Source organism: Prionailurus bengalensis, chromosome B4, assembly GCF_016509475.1.
Source record: "Prionailurus bengalensis isolate Pbe53 chromosome B4, Fcat_Pben_1.1_paternal_pri, whole genome shotgun sequence".
NCBI lineage: Eukaryota > Metazoa > Chordata > Mammalia > Carnivora > Felidae > Prionailurus > Prionailurus bengalensis.
In genome coordinates, this window is record NC_057358.1 from 24,940,344 (window position 1) to 24,955,526 (window position 15,183).

The 15,183-nt window shown below is 36.3% G+C and overlaps 1 protein-coding gene across 3 annotated transcripts in view; it reads left to right on the top strand.

Annotated features, from left to right (window-relative positions):
• Nucleotides 1–15,183, top strand: part of YME1L1 (YME1 like 1 ATPase) — a 63,106-nt gene that overhangs the window by 18,843 nt on the left and 29,080 nt on the right. For all 3 annotated transcript variants that reach the window (XM_043563486.1, XM_043563487.1, XM_043563488.1), the window contains exons 4-8: nucleotides 210–308; nucleotides 4,293–4,402; nucleotides 6,163–6,313; nucleotides 6,710–6,793; nucleotides 9,955–10,037. In XM_043563486.1, coding sequence (XP_043419421.1) covers nucleotides 210–308; nucleotides 4,293–4,402; nucleotides 6,163–6,313; nucleotides 6,710–6,793; nucleotides 9,955–10,037 — 527 coding nt within the window. The remainder of the gene's footprint in view (nucleotides 1–209; nucleotides 309–4,292; nucleotides 4,403–6,162; nucleotides 6,314–6,709; nucleotides 6,794–9,954; nucleotides 10,038–15,183) is intronic.

Genomic DNA, 15,183 nt, shown 5'->3' on the forward strand with positions numbered 1-15,183 from the left:
ATCTAAGGGACAAATGATAGACAGGATAGTGATGAAGAACTGTAATTAGATTAGTAGTGCTCTTAGAAACTCATACAAGCAGAGCCATATGAACAAATAAAAGGCTAAACTCATATTTTTATATTTCTAATATTTGGTAAAATTACTATAGTTCATGACTTCTTTTAGCTTGGTAACTAGAAAATTTGCTTTTTTCAATTTTCCTCCAGGTTACTTAGATATGTTTAGTACTTTACGTTCCTCTTGCCTGTATAGACAACATTCAAGAACTCTTAAAAGTATTTGTTCAGATCTTCAGTACTGGCCAGGTATGAAGCACCCGTATTTATTTTGAAAAACAGTAGATTTATTCAGTGGATTCTGATTTGTCTTTCTTAATCATATTAATGTTTATAAGCATTCATTTGTAGCTCACAATAAACTGATAGAATATTTGGAATCAGTTAATTTGGGTATGTCCAGTATTTTTAATCTGGAAAATACATAATGGCTGAATTTTTAATGTGAGTAATAAGTGCCACAATAAATCAACCTCTAGGGAACTTATCTACAGCTTTAAAATAATTAATAAGCACATTTGTTTACTTCCATATTTTTAAAATTTCATTTTCAAAATTGTTTCAATCCATTACAATGACAAAAAACAAATTTAATGAGGAAAAAGTCAGGGCAGCAGCAGAGGGGTTTTGTCCGTGGACCAGAAATTTGAGGACTTTCCATAGGGTATAAATTAGATGACCTCACATTGATAGCAAAATCAAATATGCATGTATTTATATTGATTTAATACCAGACACTAGTGATTAAGTGTCAGGTGACAGTGATAATTATAAATGAAAACAACATATGTTACCTACCTTCATGGAACTTAGAATAGAGTGACACGAAATAGGTGTGTGCTGTTATTTCTGGTAGAACTTAGGAAAAACCCCAATTTCCAAGTCAGTAATTGTGGGCTCTGGGATGATTCATAAACAGTTGAATCGAAAGATTCCCCAAAATGGGCCAGTCCCAGAAAGGGCTTGCAACTTTTAGGCTATAATTGGCAAAAGACACTTTTGTAATAAAGTGTGTGTGTGTGTGTGTGTGTGTGTGTGTGTGTGTGTAGAGAAGTCTGTCTCTGAAGATTGTGTTTGAGCATTGATGCCAAGGAGAGAAATAATGGACTTGAGTCATGCACTAAGGGTATCCTGCTCATTCATTAAAAGTCCATGTTTCATAGTATAAAGGCATCTACCACCTTGGTAGTTTTAAGGAAACCTCTATCTACAATCAGTACCAATTACTGTATTCCCTTTACAATTACAAATGGATCAGCAAAAATCTCCACATGTTTGAGGAAAACTTATAGCATGAAAGAGATACCAAGTAGGGCACAGAGACCAGTAATCCTCTGAAGAAATGGTTAATGCAAAAGACAGAAGAATACTTAAGAAGAATGATACATTTTAAATATTCATGGAAGACTTCTAAAAACTGAGCATGTATTAAAGTATGAAAAAATATCTTAATAAATTTTCAAAAAGTTAGTAACTCACAGGTCAGGTTCTCTGATCATATGATAAAATGGAAATCATATAACAGGATACCTTAAAAGTTCCTAAAACAAAATTTCCTAACTATGGAAATTTAAAAATACTTTTCTAAATGTCTTGTGGCTAAAGGGAAAGAAAAACAAATTATAGACAATTAGTAATGAACCACAAGGAAAATCAACATATCAAAATCTTTGAGTTGAAGACCTATTGATGCTGAGTGCATCATATAATTTATTAGGAAATAAGAAAGATGGAAACTAAATTGATGAAACAGTCATTCTGAGAATTTCTTTAAACGAATGTGAGAAATTGAAAAGTATAAAACATGAAATGAATACAACATCCAGGGGGTTTTAATTAAATGAAGAACAAATTTAATTTGAGAAAAAAAAAAGAATGGTCTGATTAAAAACAATGAGAAAATAATGTTAGAAGTGAAAAGTGGTTACAGCCACAGATAATGAAGATTTTAAACTTTTAAGAGTGTGTATAAATAAAAATATGTTGAAAAAATATCCAAGTCTAAATTAGTATTGACCCAAGAAAAAAGATAAGACAATAACTATAAAATTTGAAAGAGTATTTTTCAAATATAATCCCACTGCCCCAGAGGAGGTAGGCTCAGATGGTTTTATGGTTGTGTTCTGTTTTCCAGGATCAGCAGTTTCCTATTCTTTATAACTTTCTTAATAAAGAAAAAGGTAGAATAGGCTTCCCTGTTTATTCCACAAGATCGCAGATACTAAAATGTTAGCATAAAAAAGAATCCAATAGATCGATTTCACTTAATAATGTAAATACAGAAATCCTAAATAAAATCTGAAAAAGCAAGTACAGAAATTGCTATCAATATGATTGAGGAATACAAAAGTGATTCAATATTAGGAAGTGTGTTAATTTATCATGCTAATTGATTAGAGAAGAAAAACTATTATTTTAGTGTATGAAAAAGACATGTAATATATTTTAATTGTTACACTTCTAGAATGTTGTAGAAAGCTAGAATAGAAAGTAAGTTTAAGGAAAGGGCAAAATTTTGATTGTTTTTGCTTACCAGGTAAGATGCTTGCTTACTAGGCAACTTAAGAAAATCACCTGAAAAGCTACTCTGGTATCATATGAGATAAATGTCTCAAAATCAATATCTTATATTCTAGCAGTAGGTTTTATTTATAGTTTTCTTCAAACCCAGCAAATCTTTTATCCTGACAAGAAATATTCAACATAATGTACACATACATATGTATATATGTTGCCTGTGAAACTTTACTGAAGGAATCAAAGAGCTGAGTAAAATAAAATGAAAGAATGCCACAATCCTCTTTGAAAGGATTTTGTACTGTGACAGTTTTAATGTATGCCCAAATTTATTAACTCAGTGCAACCCCAATCAAAACCCTAAACACTTGCTATGAAAACCGAGAAGTTGATTTTAAACTTGGGCTTAGTAAAATGGGGTGCCTGGCTGGCTCAGTCAGTAGAACATCCAACTCTTGATCTTGGGGTTATGAGTTCAAGAGATCACTTATAAATAAATAAAATAAACAAACGTGGGCCTAAACAAAAGGGGAATCGGATCCCCCCCTGCTTTTTTTTAAAATAAGTTCCAAATAGGCAAAGGTCTGAACAAAAGAATTAAAAGTCAGTAGATTCCTTTTAAAATCATAGTTCGGGGATGAGGCTCTCTAATCAAAACACAGTAACACAGTGCAGAAAACAAAAAATTAAAAGATAAGGCTACATTAACTTTATAAAGTGTTACATCAAAAGACAAAGACATTAAAATGAATATTTCAAATATACATGACCTCAAGTTACTAAATATAACATGCATTCTTTTACAAATGAAAATGGGAAGGGTCATGAGTGATCAATTTGCTAAAGAAATAAAATATTCAATGAAAGAAAAAAATTGTTTCTAAGTTTCCCCCCATAATCTTAAATGCAGATTAAAACAAGACCCTACTTTTTGCTTATCACACTTGTACAAATTAAAAACATTTATATTAACTTGGGTTGCACAGGATGTGGAGAAAAGGATACTCCTATTCATTGGTGGGTATATAAATCCATAACAGCCTTCTAGAGAGCAATTTCTTAGTGTTAAATAATTCACACCTCACAGCTTCACATTAAGAATTTAGCCTACATTTGCTGAAAGATGATATGTACAAGAATTATAACTGCACCATTTTTAGCAATAAGAAAACAGGAAACAACTGTCCATAGTAGAAAAGTAGTAGAATATTCAAATTGCTATACACTGAAAATTAGAAGAATGTTAACAGCCATTAAATTGAATGCGTTGTCTGACCTGTTCTGAAAAATGTCCATGATGTAGTGTTAAGTGAAAGAAGACAAAAAATTATACACTATTTTTTATAGAAAGAGCATGTGTTAAAATACATACAAGCGTAGTCATGAAATTGTTGAGTGGTTACTTCTGGGAACTGGGATTGGGGTTTGAGGAATTAGACACTGACTTGTATTTGATACTCATCAGTGGGTTGTTTTGTTTTTTTTTAACATTTTAGAACTCTCAAGAAATTGTAAACTTAACTTACAGATTAAACCCATTTTGATGACCTTAATTACTAGTATAGTGAAGCGTCAGGCAAAGAACTATGTTAAAAAATGAGATAGTAAACTAGGATATACAGGTTTGGTGTTAGTTTCAAATCTTAGGCATTTTCCTTATTAAAATTTACAATGAGATACTATTTAAAAATTTAAATGTGATACTATTCTGTTCAGTTTTCATACAGTCTCGGGGTTTTAAAACTTTGAAATCAAGAACACGGCGTCTACAGTCCACCTCTGAAAGATTGGCAGAAACACAGCATATAGCGCCATCATTTGTAAAGGTAATTAGAACTCTTTTTTGTTGTTTGAAAAAGCAATACATTTCAAATTACTAAAATGAGAACCTTCATTATCTGATTTCTTTTATTGGCCAACTGATTTTCTAAAGGATTAATAACCTGTGTTAAGTCATTATACCTACATCTTTTCTCAGTGCCAGTCATGTCTCTCCATTGGCCTGTTAGACATCTCCCTTTGTCCTTTTTCCTACCAACCTACACCTGCTTGTGTGTTCTCTGTGTTCATGAATAGCATCCACCCAAGCTAGAAACTTGATGATCAACTTTGATTTATTCATCTCTCTCCTCTCACGCCCATTAATCACTAAAGTCCTATTGATCCAGCCTCTTAAATACTTCTTAGGTCTGTTTCTTTTCATCCCCAATTCCACTGCATAGATAGACTTTAACAATTTTTGCCCAAGTGACTCAAATATACACGTATTTAATCTCCTTGTCTTTAGTTTTGCTACCTTCAGTTTAGACTCCAGACTGCCACCCTCCCACCAATCTGTCTAAAATATATTAATATAATAATTGTATTCCTCTGCTTTATTGTCAGATTCATGCCATAGTACACAGGGCATTTCATCTTTTGGCCCCTGCCTACTATTTTTCTGTTCTCATCTTTCATTATGGCATCCCCTCTGAACCTCTATCCGGCTCCTCTTGTGCATTTTTAAGTCCTGTTACACAAGGTTGCATGTAGTTCTTGAGCACTGAAGGCTGTTATTTAATGACTCTGTCAACTTGTTTATGCTTTGTGTTGCCTGTGGTTTAGAAATCCTGTTGTCGGGGTGCTGGGTGGCTTAGTTGGTCATGCACCCAACTTTGGCTTGGGTCATGATCTCTTGATTCGTGAGCTTGAGCCCTGCATCGGGCTCATTGCCCTCAGGGCAGAGCCCACTTCAGATCCTCTGTTCCTCTTTCTCTGTACTCCCCACCCCCAGTTTCTCAAAAGTAAAAATAAAATGTTAAAAATTTAGAAGTCCTGTTCTCTGTAATGCCTTTCCTGACTTCCTGAGGTAGCATTTATTTTACCAGACCTAGAACTTCTAACATAATAACAGAATGATTTCAAAAATTGATTATTTGTGTATCTCTCCCCACTAGTCTGAGAACATTCAGATCATTCGTTATTTATCTTTACATTTTCAGAACTTCTATAAGGCCAAGTATATAAAAGATGCTCAGTAAACATTTAATAAATTGATGAGGTTTTTCCTCTACTAGAGATAAAGGAGTGTGAACATCAAACCATTAGAACCCTAAGTCCACCTGTGACCTATTTGTTGTTTTCACTATAGTGTCCTTTTTTGTTTGTTTGTTTGTTTGTTTGTTTTTGGGAGTGAAGAGAGTGTGAGCAGGGGCAGAGAGAAAAGGAGACACAGAATCCGAAGCAGGCTCCAGGCTCCAAGCTGTCAGCACTGAGCCTGACGCTGGGTTTGAACCCACAAACTGTGAGATCATGACCTGAGCCGAAGTTGAACGTTTGACTGAGCCACCCAGGTGCCCCTCAGTATAGTGTTCTTACAGAGAGTTTCTTGACCTGAATTGATTGATGCAAGTGTAAGGTCCAAAGTTAGTTTTCTAGCCATTGATGAAGTAATTTATTGTTGAGTATTACTGTAATTCTTCACACAGACAGTAAAAATTAGAATTTCTAGACTCTTTGAATGAATATTTTTGTGAGTTGTGATTATATTTTGGGAGTGTGTTATCTATATAGTCAATCAATACTGATGTGTTGTTTGTGTATTTAGGGGTTCCTTTTGCGGGACAGAGGATCAGATGTTGAAAGTTTGGACAAACTCATGAAGACCAAAAATATACCCGAAGCTCACCAAGATGCGTTTAAAACTGGTTTTGCAGAGGGTTTTCTGAAAGCGCAAGCACTAACACAAAAAACCAATGGTAAGTTGATTTGACCCCATTCATATTTGGGTAGATACCTAAAAGGAAGTCATAGTCCTGTATTTAAGTGATTATAAATCTTTTTTCTAACAATTACCACTTTTTCACTGCTTATATTCTGTTATATTTGTAATGTAAGCTGTGTCAAAATGGAAATATCTGTGGACTCTTTGCCTTGTTTTGAGAACCTATGTCAAGGACAGAAGCCTGAGTGGCTTCGTGAGGTTTTGCTGACAGGGTGCTGAAAGGAAATCATGGCAGTTACACAAAAGCATGCCACGTTCCAAAACCTTATGTAATGAAATATGGTTTCCATCAGTAACCTAATATTTGCCTTTTGTCAAGCTGTCCTTTCTCATTGATGTCATTTAAGGCTTTTTTTTTTTCTCCTTGCAGATTCTCTAAGACGAACTCGTCTGATTCTCTTCGTTCTGTTGCTGTTTGGCATTTATGGACTCTTAAAAAACCCATTTTTATCTGGTAATGGCTCTTTGAATTTTTCTGACTTTTTTTTAATCTTTTAAATACTTGAATTTTTTTTTTTTTTTTTTTTTTTTTGTAGTTAATATGCCTAAGACTTAGGAGTGAGAAAACATGTATAGTTCTAGTGTCTAGGCCCCTCGTTCCTACGAGTCAACACTTCACAGATTGGGTCAATTTGAGATTGTTTCTTTTGTGTTGAAGTAGAAAAGTTTTAATCTGTTATGATTATATGCCATTTGCATTGTCAGAGGGCCTACCATATTTACATTGCTTTGTGGATTACAGGAAAAGTTCCTTCAGACACTATACAAATTTCAACTTTGACTTGTTTTGGGAAAAGAATATTTTGTTAAAATTTTAAGGTTTATGTTATATCAAAAATGTTAGATTAACTCCTATTAGTGGTTAGTTTTCCGCATTTTTAGAAAATTATACCTGTCCAATTATAAAATTTAAAAAACATGTATTAGAATTTTATAATCACAATACAAATGAAATAGTTCTTTATTTCAAAGACACAATAAATTTATGAAAAATTACATATTATTAAGCATCAGTTTAAATGAGTCCCAGATTTTCTGGGGTTGCCAAGTCTAAAATGAAATGTCAGTTGTAAGTGGTTCTGCTTGCTTTTTCAACTATTCAGTTTTTACCCTGTGTTCTCTGTGTTCTTTATGTTTGATTACCTTGAGAGAAAAAAACTGATGTACAGTTAAGAATATTAGTTGACCTGGATCAGGAATTCATCCCAGGACTTGCATGTAACCCCAGATATTTTAAGTTTTTTGTGGCATCAAACCTGAGATGAGATTTTAACATCCAGGAATATTCTTTTTATATCTAGAGTCACCTTCTCTTATCTCCTTATTTTCAAAACAGAACCATTACAGGGACACTAGGTGATAACGGAAGAGTAGGAAAAGGTCTGATTATTCCTTTATGTTTCTTAATTTCTTTTTTTTCCCTTAATTTCTTATGTTAAGTAAAACATATATTAAAATATGAAGTGCATTGCCGTTGAGTAATTAATTTCTTACAAGGTTCAAGTGGGTTCAACTACAAATTTATTTGCCTTATTTATTAAGTCTATCTATAGAGATTCTTTTTTTAAAAAACTGTATTTACTTAGAGAGCATGCATGCACGGGCGTGCGGATGTGGGGGAGAGGCAGAGAGAGTGAAAGAGAATCCCAAGCAGGCCCTGTGCTGTCAGCACAGAGCCAGACCCAGTGCTCGAACCAGTGAACCTTGAGATTATGACCTAAGTTGAAACCAGGAGTTGGATGCTGAAGTGACTGGGCCACCCAGACACCCCATAGATTTTTTATTTCAATGTTTATGTTTTAATTTTAGAGAGAGAGAGAGAGTGTGTGTGAGTGAGTGGGGGAGGGGCAGAGAGAGAGGGAGAGACAATCGGAAGCAGGCTCCTCAGTGTCATCACAGAGCCCAACGTGGGGCTTGAACTCAGAAACTGTGAGATCATGGTCTGAGGCAAAGTCAGACGCTTAACCAGCTGAGCCACCCAGGCGCCCCGGACCCCACAGATTCTTAAATAAACAATTTAGTGGCTAAAACTATTAGTGTCCATTCTAGAATTTCTATATTACATTTACTCTCTCGACTCGTATATTATTGATATGTTAAGTGTTTTCTCGTTAACTGTATTTTTACCTACTGACTTTTTTGCATCTGAATTTCTGTCTTTAAAAAATTTTTTTTTTAATGTTTATTTATTTTTGAGACAGAGAGAGACAGAGCATGAACAGGGGAGGGTCAGAGACAGGGAGACACAGAATCTGAAACAGGCTGCAGGCTCTGAGCTGTCAGCACAAAGCCCGACACGGGGCTCGAACTCACGGACCACGAGATCACAACCTGAGCCGAAGTCGGACGCTTAACTGACTGAGCCACCCAGGCGCCCCTAAATTTCTGTTTGTTTTTTTTTTAATTTTTTTTTTCAACGTTTATTTATTTTTGGGACAGAGAGAGACAGAGCATGAACGGGGGAGGGGCAGAGAGAGAGAGAGACACAGAATCGGAAACAGGCTCCAGGCTCTGAGCCATCAGCCCAGAGCCCGACGCGGGGCTCGAACTCACGGACTGCGAGATCGTGACCTGGCTGAAGTCGGACGCTTAACCGACTGCGCCACCCAGGCGCCCCTAAATTTCTGTCTTAAAGACAACATTTTCATCTTCTTCTGAGGAAATTAGAAATTACTTTTTACTCATTTATATATTTAGTATGAAAGCTTAACCAAGGGGGAGAGATTTAAGAAAGCTTTGTAATAAATAGTTCCTATAGTTGATCTTACGTATTTTACTGTTCTTCCAAACTTTCACTGTTTTTTAAAAATTATTAGTAGTATTTTTAAAGTTTATTTCAAGAGAGAGAGAGAATCAGCAGAGAAGGGTTGGGGGAGGGTTGGACAGAGGATCCGAAGCTCTGCACTGACACCAGAGAGCCTGAAGTAGGGCTCAAACCCATGAACTGTGAGATCATGACCTGGGCAAAAGTCCGACGCTTAACTGACTGAGCCGCCCAGGCACGCCTCACTGTGTTTCTTATACTTGATGATGTCATTAATGATCTATCATCCGAGGGCAAGTAACAGTTGCCAGAGGAAGGAGGCTACATCAAGAGTGAAATAATCTCTTTTAAGGTTCGCCCTTCTTAAAAAAAATGCTAGTGCCAGTTTTTAATGCTAGGTTTAAGGCAGTGTATTCATGGTGTACATCTCTGACCAGTTGTAGCAGGATAATTTAATGTTAAAAATGCAAGCTCTTGGGCCTTTTACTGAATCTGCAAATCAGAAGTTCTGGGCCATGGTCTGGGAACTTGCATTAACACTTTTCTCAAGTGACTTTTATGCACAGTGGAGTTTGAAAATGATTGGTTTAAATCTCTGTTATGAGATATTATAGGAGAAGAGGGAAATACTATTTCATTTTAATTAGAAGGTACAAAGATAGTTTAATGAGGGTCCTTGATTCCTTGAACACGGCCTAGAAATCCAGTAGACCTAGTTTCTGTACTTCACTGTGAATTAATGAATGTGAATTTAGATGTAATTTTTCTGGGCTTTCTTAAATCTGAAAAACAAGGTGGTTAGAATTTTATAAATCTATCAGAGATATAATCATTTCTTTTCTTCTCTTTAGTCCGCTTCCGGACAACAACAGGGCTTGATTCTGCAGTAGATCCTGTCCAGATGAAAAATGTCACCTTTGAACACGTTAAAGGAGTAAGTTAAGAAGTTTACTTTGCTTTCTTCGAATATTATCTAATTATGTAGGGCCAATATTTGAGTTTAAAGGTGTAAAATAGAAAATACATATATATTGGTCTCTGCCTCCAGTTCCAAGCACTAAAACTGTTGCAATTTCCGACATGACAAGAGTACTAGGTGCATTTTGGGTTCTACAGTTTGGTCTTTGACCCTGATTTCTGACACAGGGCTTCTCACTCCCTAGGAATTTCTTGGGTGATAGCACTGTTTCTTTGTACTGAGGCAACTCTGGGTGGGCTCCTGGGTGGGGACTGGCTATTAGAAAAGACCAAGCCATGATTAGAACTTAGATATTGGGATAAAAGAAATAAAACAGATCTTTCCCTTTATGGATTTTAATTCTAACAGAAATTGGACAATGATATGGCATATAAGGAAATTATAATAGAGTATGTTCAAAAGTGAAGTGTTATGGGAAAATATAGAGCAGGGTAAAGGAGATCGGGAGTTCTGAGAGAAAAGTCACAATTTTATTTATTTTTTTATTTATTTTTTAATTTTTTTTTTTTTCAACGTTTTTTATTTATTTTTGGGACAGAGAGAGACAGAGCATGAACGGGGGAGGGGCAGAGAGAGAGGGAGACACAGAATTGGAAGCAGGCTCCAGGCTCTGAGCCATCAGCCCAGAGCCCGACGCGGGGCTCGAACTCACGGACTGCGAGATCGTGACCTGGCTGAAGTCGGACGCTTAACCGACTGCGCCACCCAGGCGCCCCGAAAAGTCACAATTTTAAATGGTGATATTCAGTGTATGATTGAGAAGTTGACACTTGAGTGAACATTTAAGGAAGATAAAGTAAACCATGGATTTTTTTTTTTTTTTTTTGAAGATATTAAGTAATCTTTACACCCAACGTGGGGCTTGAACTAAGAACCCTGAGATTAGGAGTCTCATCCTCAGGGGCTCCTGAGTGGCTCAGTTGGTTGAGCATCTGACTCTTGAGTTTGGCTCAGGTCATGATGTCACAGGCTCATGGGATTGAGTCCTGTGTCAGGCTCCGTACTGAGCGTGGAGCCTGCTTATGATTCTCTCCCTCTGCCCGTCTTGTGTTCTCTCTCTGTTTCCAAAATAAAATAAAAATAAAAATACAACATAAATTCATTAAGCCCCTCCAGTGATATTTGGAATATTCTTTGTTAACAACAGCAACGAAAAAGAGTCGCATGCTCTACCAACTGAGCCACCCAGGTGCCCCTAAACCATGCATATATTTGGGCAAAGAATGTTTCTAGCCAGAGGAACATAGAGAGCAAGGACCCTGAAGAGCTAATGTGCGTGGCTTGGTTGTTGACCAATGAAAAAGCCACTTGTAATATGCAATAGAATAAGAGCTCTTCCCCTTTCCATACTCTGTTCCCCATTTAAGCATAAATATTTTTCACCTACTCAAATATTAGGGAACAAAATATCAGAAGTCACTATGCTGCCTTTATACCAAGTAGTCCTTCCCTTCCCTTTGCAATTTAAACAGCTGTGAACTCTGCTGGAATTGTGGAAAGGGAATAATTGAGGAGGAGGCTGGGGCAGTGAGTATTTGAAAACTTGACTCCTTAGCGCAGAGGGCCCTTCTCATTTTGTTTAAGGTGTGCAGAGAGCTGAGAGCCTGCATCACATTGAACCTGTGTTGAGGTTATGGTCAGCAAGGCATTTATTTAGTATATGAATAACTTTGAATATTTAAAAATTTTATTTTAATAAAGAACCAAATCTCTTTTTATACATACTTCGTTACTTAATATACCACACTTCTTTTGGAATGAGTCCATTTCTGATTACAAAGCTAAAGAAGACATGCTGATAGTATTAGAAATGGAACATCACAAGGGGCTCCTGAGAGGCTCAGTCCGTTGAGCATCCAACTGTTATGTCAGCTGAGGTCATGATCTCACGGGTTCCTGGGCTCAAGCCCCACACTGGGCTCTGTGCTGACAGTGTGAAGCCTTCTTGAGACACTCTCTCTCTCTCTCTCTCTCTCTCTCTCTCTCTCTCTCTGCCTCTCCCCCTGCTCTTATGCTCACACTTTCTCCCAAAATAAATAACATTAAAAAAAAAATGGGGACATCACAGAGTTTTCAGATTGTCACAGAGTTTTCCGTGGTAATATTAACAAATACTGTAATTATTGCTATAATGTTACATTGCTGTCATTGCTATCAAATCTAAATTTATATGTAGATACACATAAATGTTTAAAGATATCTATAAATGTTATATATATATTATATATTATTGCTATTGTTATATATTGCATATATGTTATATGTTATTGCTATAATGTTACATTGCTGTTATTGCTATCAAATCTAAATTTATATGTAGATACATATAACTGTTTATAGATATCTATAAATGTTATATATATATATTTTTTATATATATATATATATATGTTATAATTTATACCATTTACCGTAATAGGTATACCATTAGGTGGTACCTGTGGTCAGTTTTTCAAAGTCTTTTTGTTTTGTTTTTTACATTGATTTACGTATTTATTTCGAGAGAGAGAAAGAGAGGGTGAGTGTGCGAGCTGGGGAGGAGCAGAGAGAGAGAGAGTCCCTAGCAGGCTCCACACTGCCAGCACATTGCCCAAGATGAGGGTCTCAAACCCACGAACCATGAGATCATGACCTGAGCTGAAACAAGAGTTGGACGCTTAACTGACTGAGCCACCTAGGTGCCCCAGTTTTACCAAGTCTTAAAGAGCTAGTATAGGAATATCATTTCCTTGCTTAAATTTGTTTGTGTAGGAATAATATTATGTATAGCTGCCATAAAAATACTAATAACAGCTTTTATAACTTCATTCATTGTCTTGATCCCCCTAAACTCTATTTTCCTATATAGATTTTATATAACTCAGTTGAGAATTCTCTTGCCACAGAGTCTGGGGAGAGAAATTTTAATTTGAGTAGTAGGTGACATCTAATCTGTTTTCTTTTTTCCTACAATTCAAAGTTATCCATTACCTTGACCAAATGTATTTTGGTCTTGTTTTAGTATATGAATAACTTTGAATATTTAAAAATTTTATTTTAATAAAGAACCAAATCTCTTTTTAACGTTTATTTATTTTTGGGACAGAGAGAGACTGAGCATGAACAGGGGAGGGGCAGAGAGAGAGGAAGACACAGAATCGGAAACAGGCTCCAGGCTCTGAGCCATCAGCCCAGAGCCTGACGCAGGGCTCGAACTCACGGACCGCGAGATCGTGACCTGGCTGAAGTCGGACGCTTAACCGACTGTGCCACCCAGGCGCCCCCCAAATCTCTTTTTAAACATAAATTTTATTGAAGCTTAGCATTCACACAGACCTACACAAATCATAAATCTGTACCTTAATAAATTCCCATACAGTGAACTCATAATTATCAGCACCCAGCTCAAAAAATAGAATATTAGCAGAAAGTTCCTAGTGTTCCTTTCTTACCACTCCAAGGATAATCATTGCTCTGTTTAATAACATATATTAGTTCCCCCTGGTTTTGAATTTCATATGAACATGTATAATACGTGTAGTGTATATGGCTTTTTTCACCCACCATGATGTTTATGAGATCCATCCATGTTTTTAAATGGAGTTGTAGTTCATTTCATCCCCATTGCATAGTATCCTGTGAATATCACAGTACTGTTTATTTACTCAACATTAGGTGGACATTGAGTTGTGTCTAGTTTTCACCTAAATAGTGCCATTGTGAATATTCTCTTCATGTTTCTTGGTGAGCATATATAACACACGTTTCCTGGGCTTAGGAGTGGACAGAGCTTTGCTTTTAACTGTTAACTTTATAAACAGTATATTTTCATAATTTAATTGAAATAACTTTTAAAGACCATTTATAGCCTAAAAAAAAAAAAAAAACACCTCTTTGCTCTTTATTTCTTCCTAGAAACAGTCCTAGGAAAGTATGTAGAAACCTAAGATAATCACGAGTTTAATTCTAGATTTTCATAATGTCCTTTGGCCCAGAGATATTTCATGTTTTAGTACACTTTTTTTCAGGTAGTTTCTTTTTTATTTTATTTATTTATTTTTTTTATTGTTCCTTTGCTGGTTTTTTTTTTTAATATATGAAATTTTTTGTCAAATTGGTTTCCATACAACACCCAGTGCTCATCCCAAAAGGTGCCCTCCTCAATGCCCATCACCCATCCTCCCCTCCCTCCCACCACCCATCAACCCTCAGTTTGTTCTCAGTTCGTAAGAGTCTCTTATGCTTTGGCTCCCTCCCACTCTAACCTCTCTCTCTCTTTTTTTTTTCTTCCCCTCCCCCATGGGTTTCTGTCAAGTTTTTCAGGATCCACATAAGAGTGAAAACATATGGTATCTGTCTTTCTCTGTATGGCTTATTTCACTTGGCATCACACTTTCCAGTTCCATCCACGTTGCTACAAAGGGCCATATTTCATTCTTTCTCATTGCCACGTAGTACTCCATTGGGTATATAAACCACAATTTCTCCATTCATCAGTTTGATGGACATTTAGGCTTTTTCCACAATTTGGCTATTGTTGAGAGTGCTGCTATAAACATTGGGGTACAAATGCCCCTATGCATCAGTACTCCTGTATCCCTTGGGTAAATTCCTAGCAGTGCTACTACTGGCTCATAGGGTAGGTCTATTTTTAATTTTTTGAGGAACCTCCACACTGTTTTCCAGAGTGGCTGCACCAGTTTGCATTCCCACCAACAGTGCAAGAGGGTTCTTGTTTCTCCACATCCTCCCCAGCATCTATAGTCTCCTGATTTGTTCATTTTGGCCACTCTGACTGGCATGAGGTGATATCTGAGTGTGGTTTTGATTTGTATTTCCCTGAAGAGGAGCGATGTTGAGCATCTTTTCATATGTCTGTTGGCCAGGTAGTTTCTTTTAAACCCTAATGTACTTGAGTTTTTTCTTCTCATTGAGAGCTATTATTTAAAGTTGTCTAACATAGGGTTGCAAATTGGCTGCGAATATATTATTTGGACAGTGTAATTTAAAATAAATATGGGGGGGTGGCACCTGGGTGGCTCAGTCAGTTAAGTGTCTGACTTTGGCTCAGATCATGATCTCATGATTCGTGAGTTCCGGCCCCATGTTGAGCTCTGTGCTC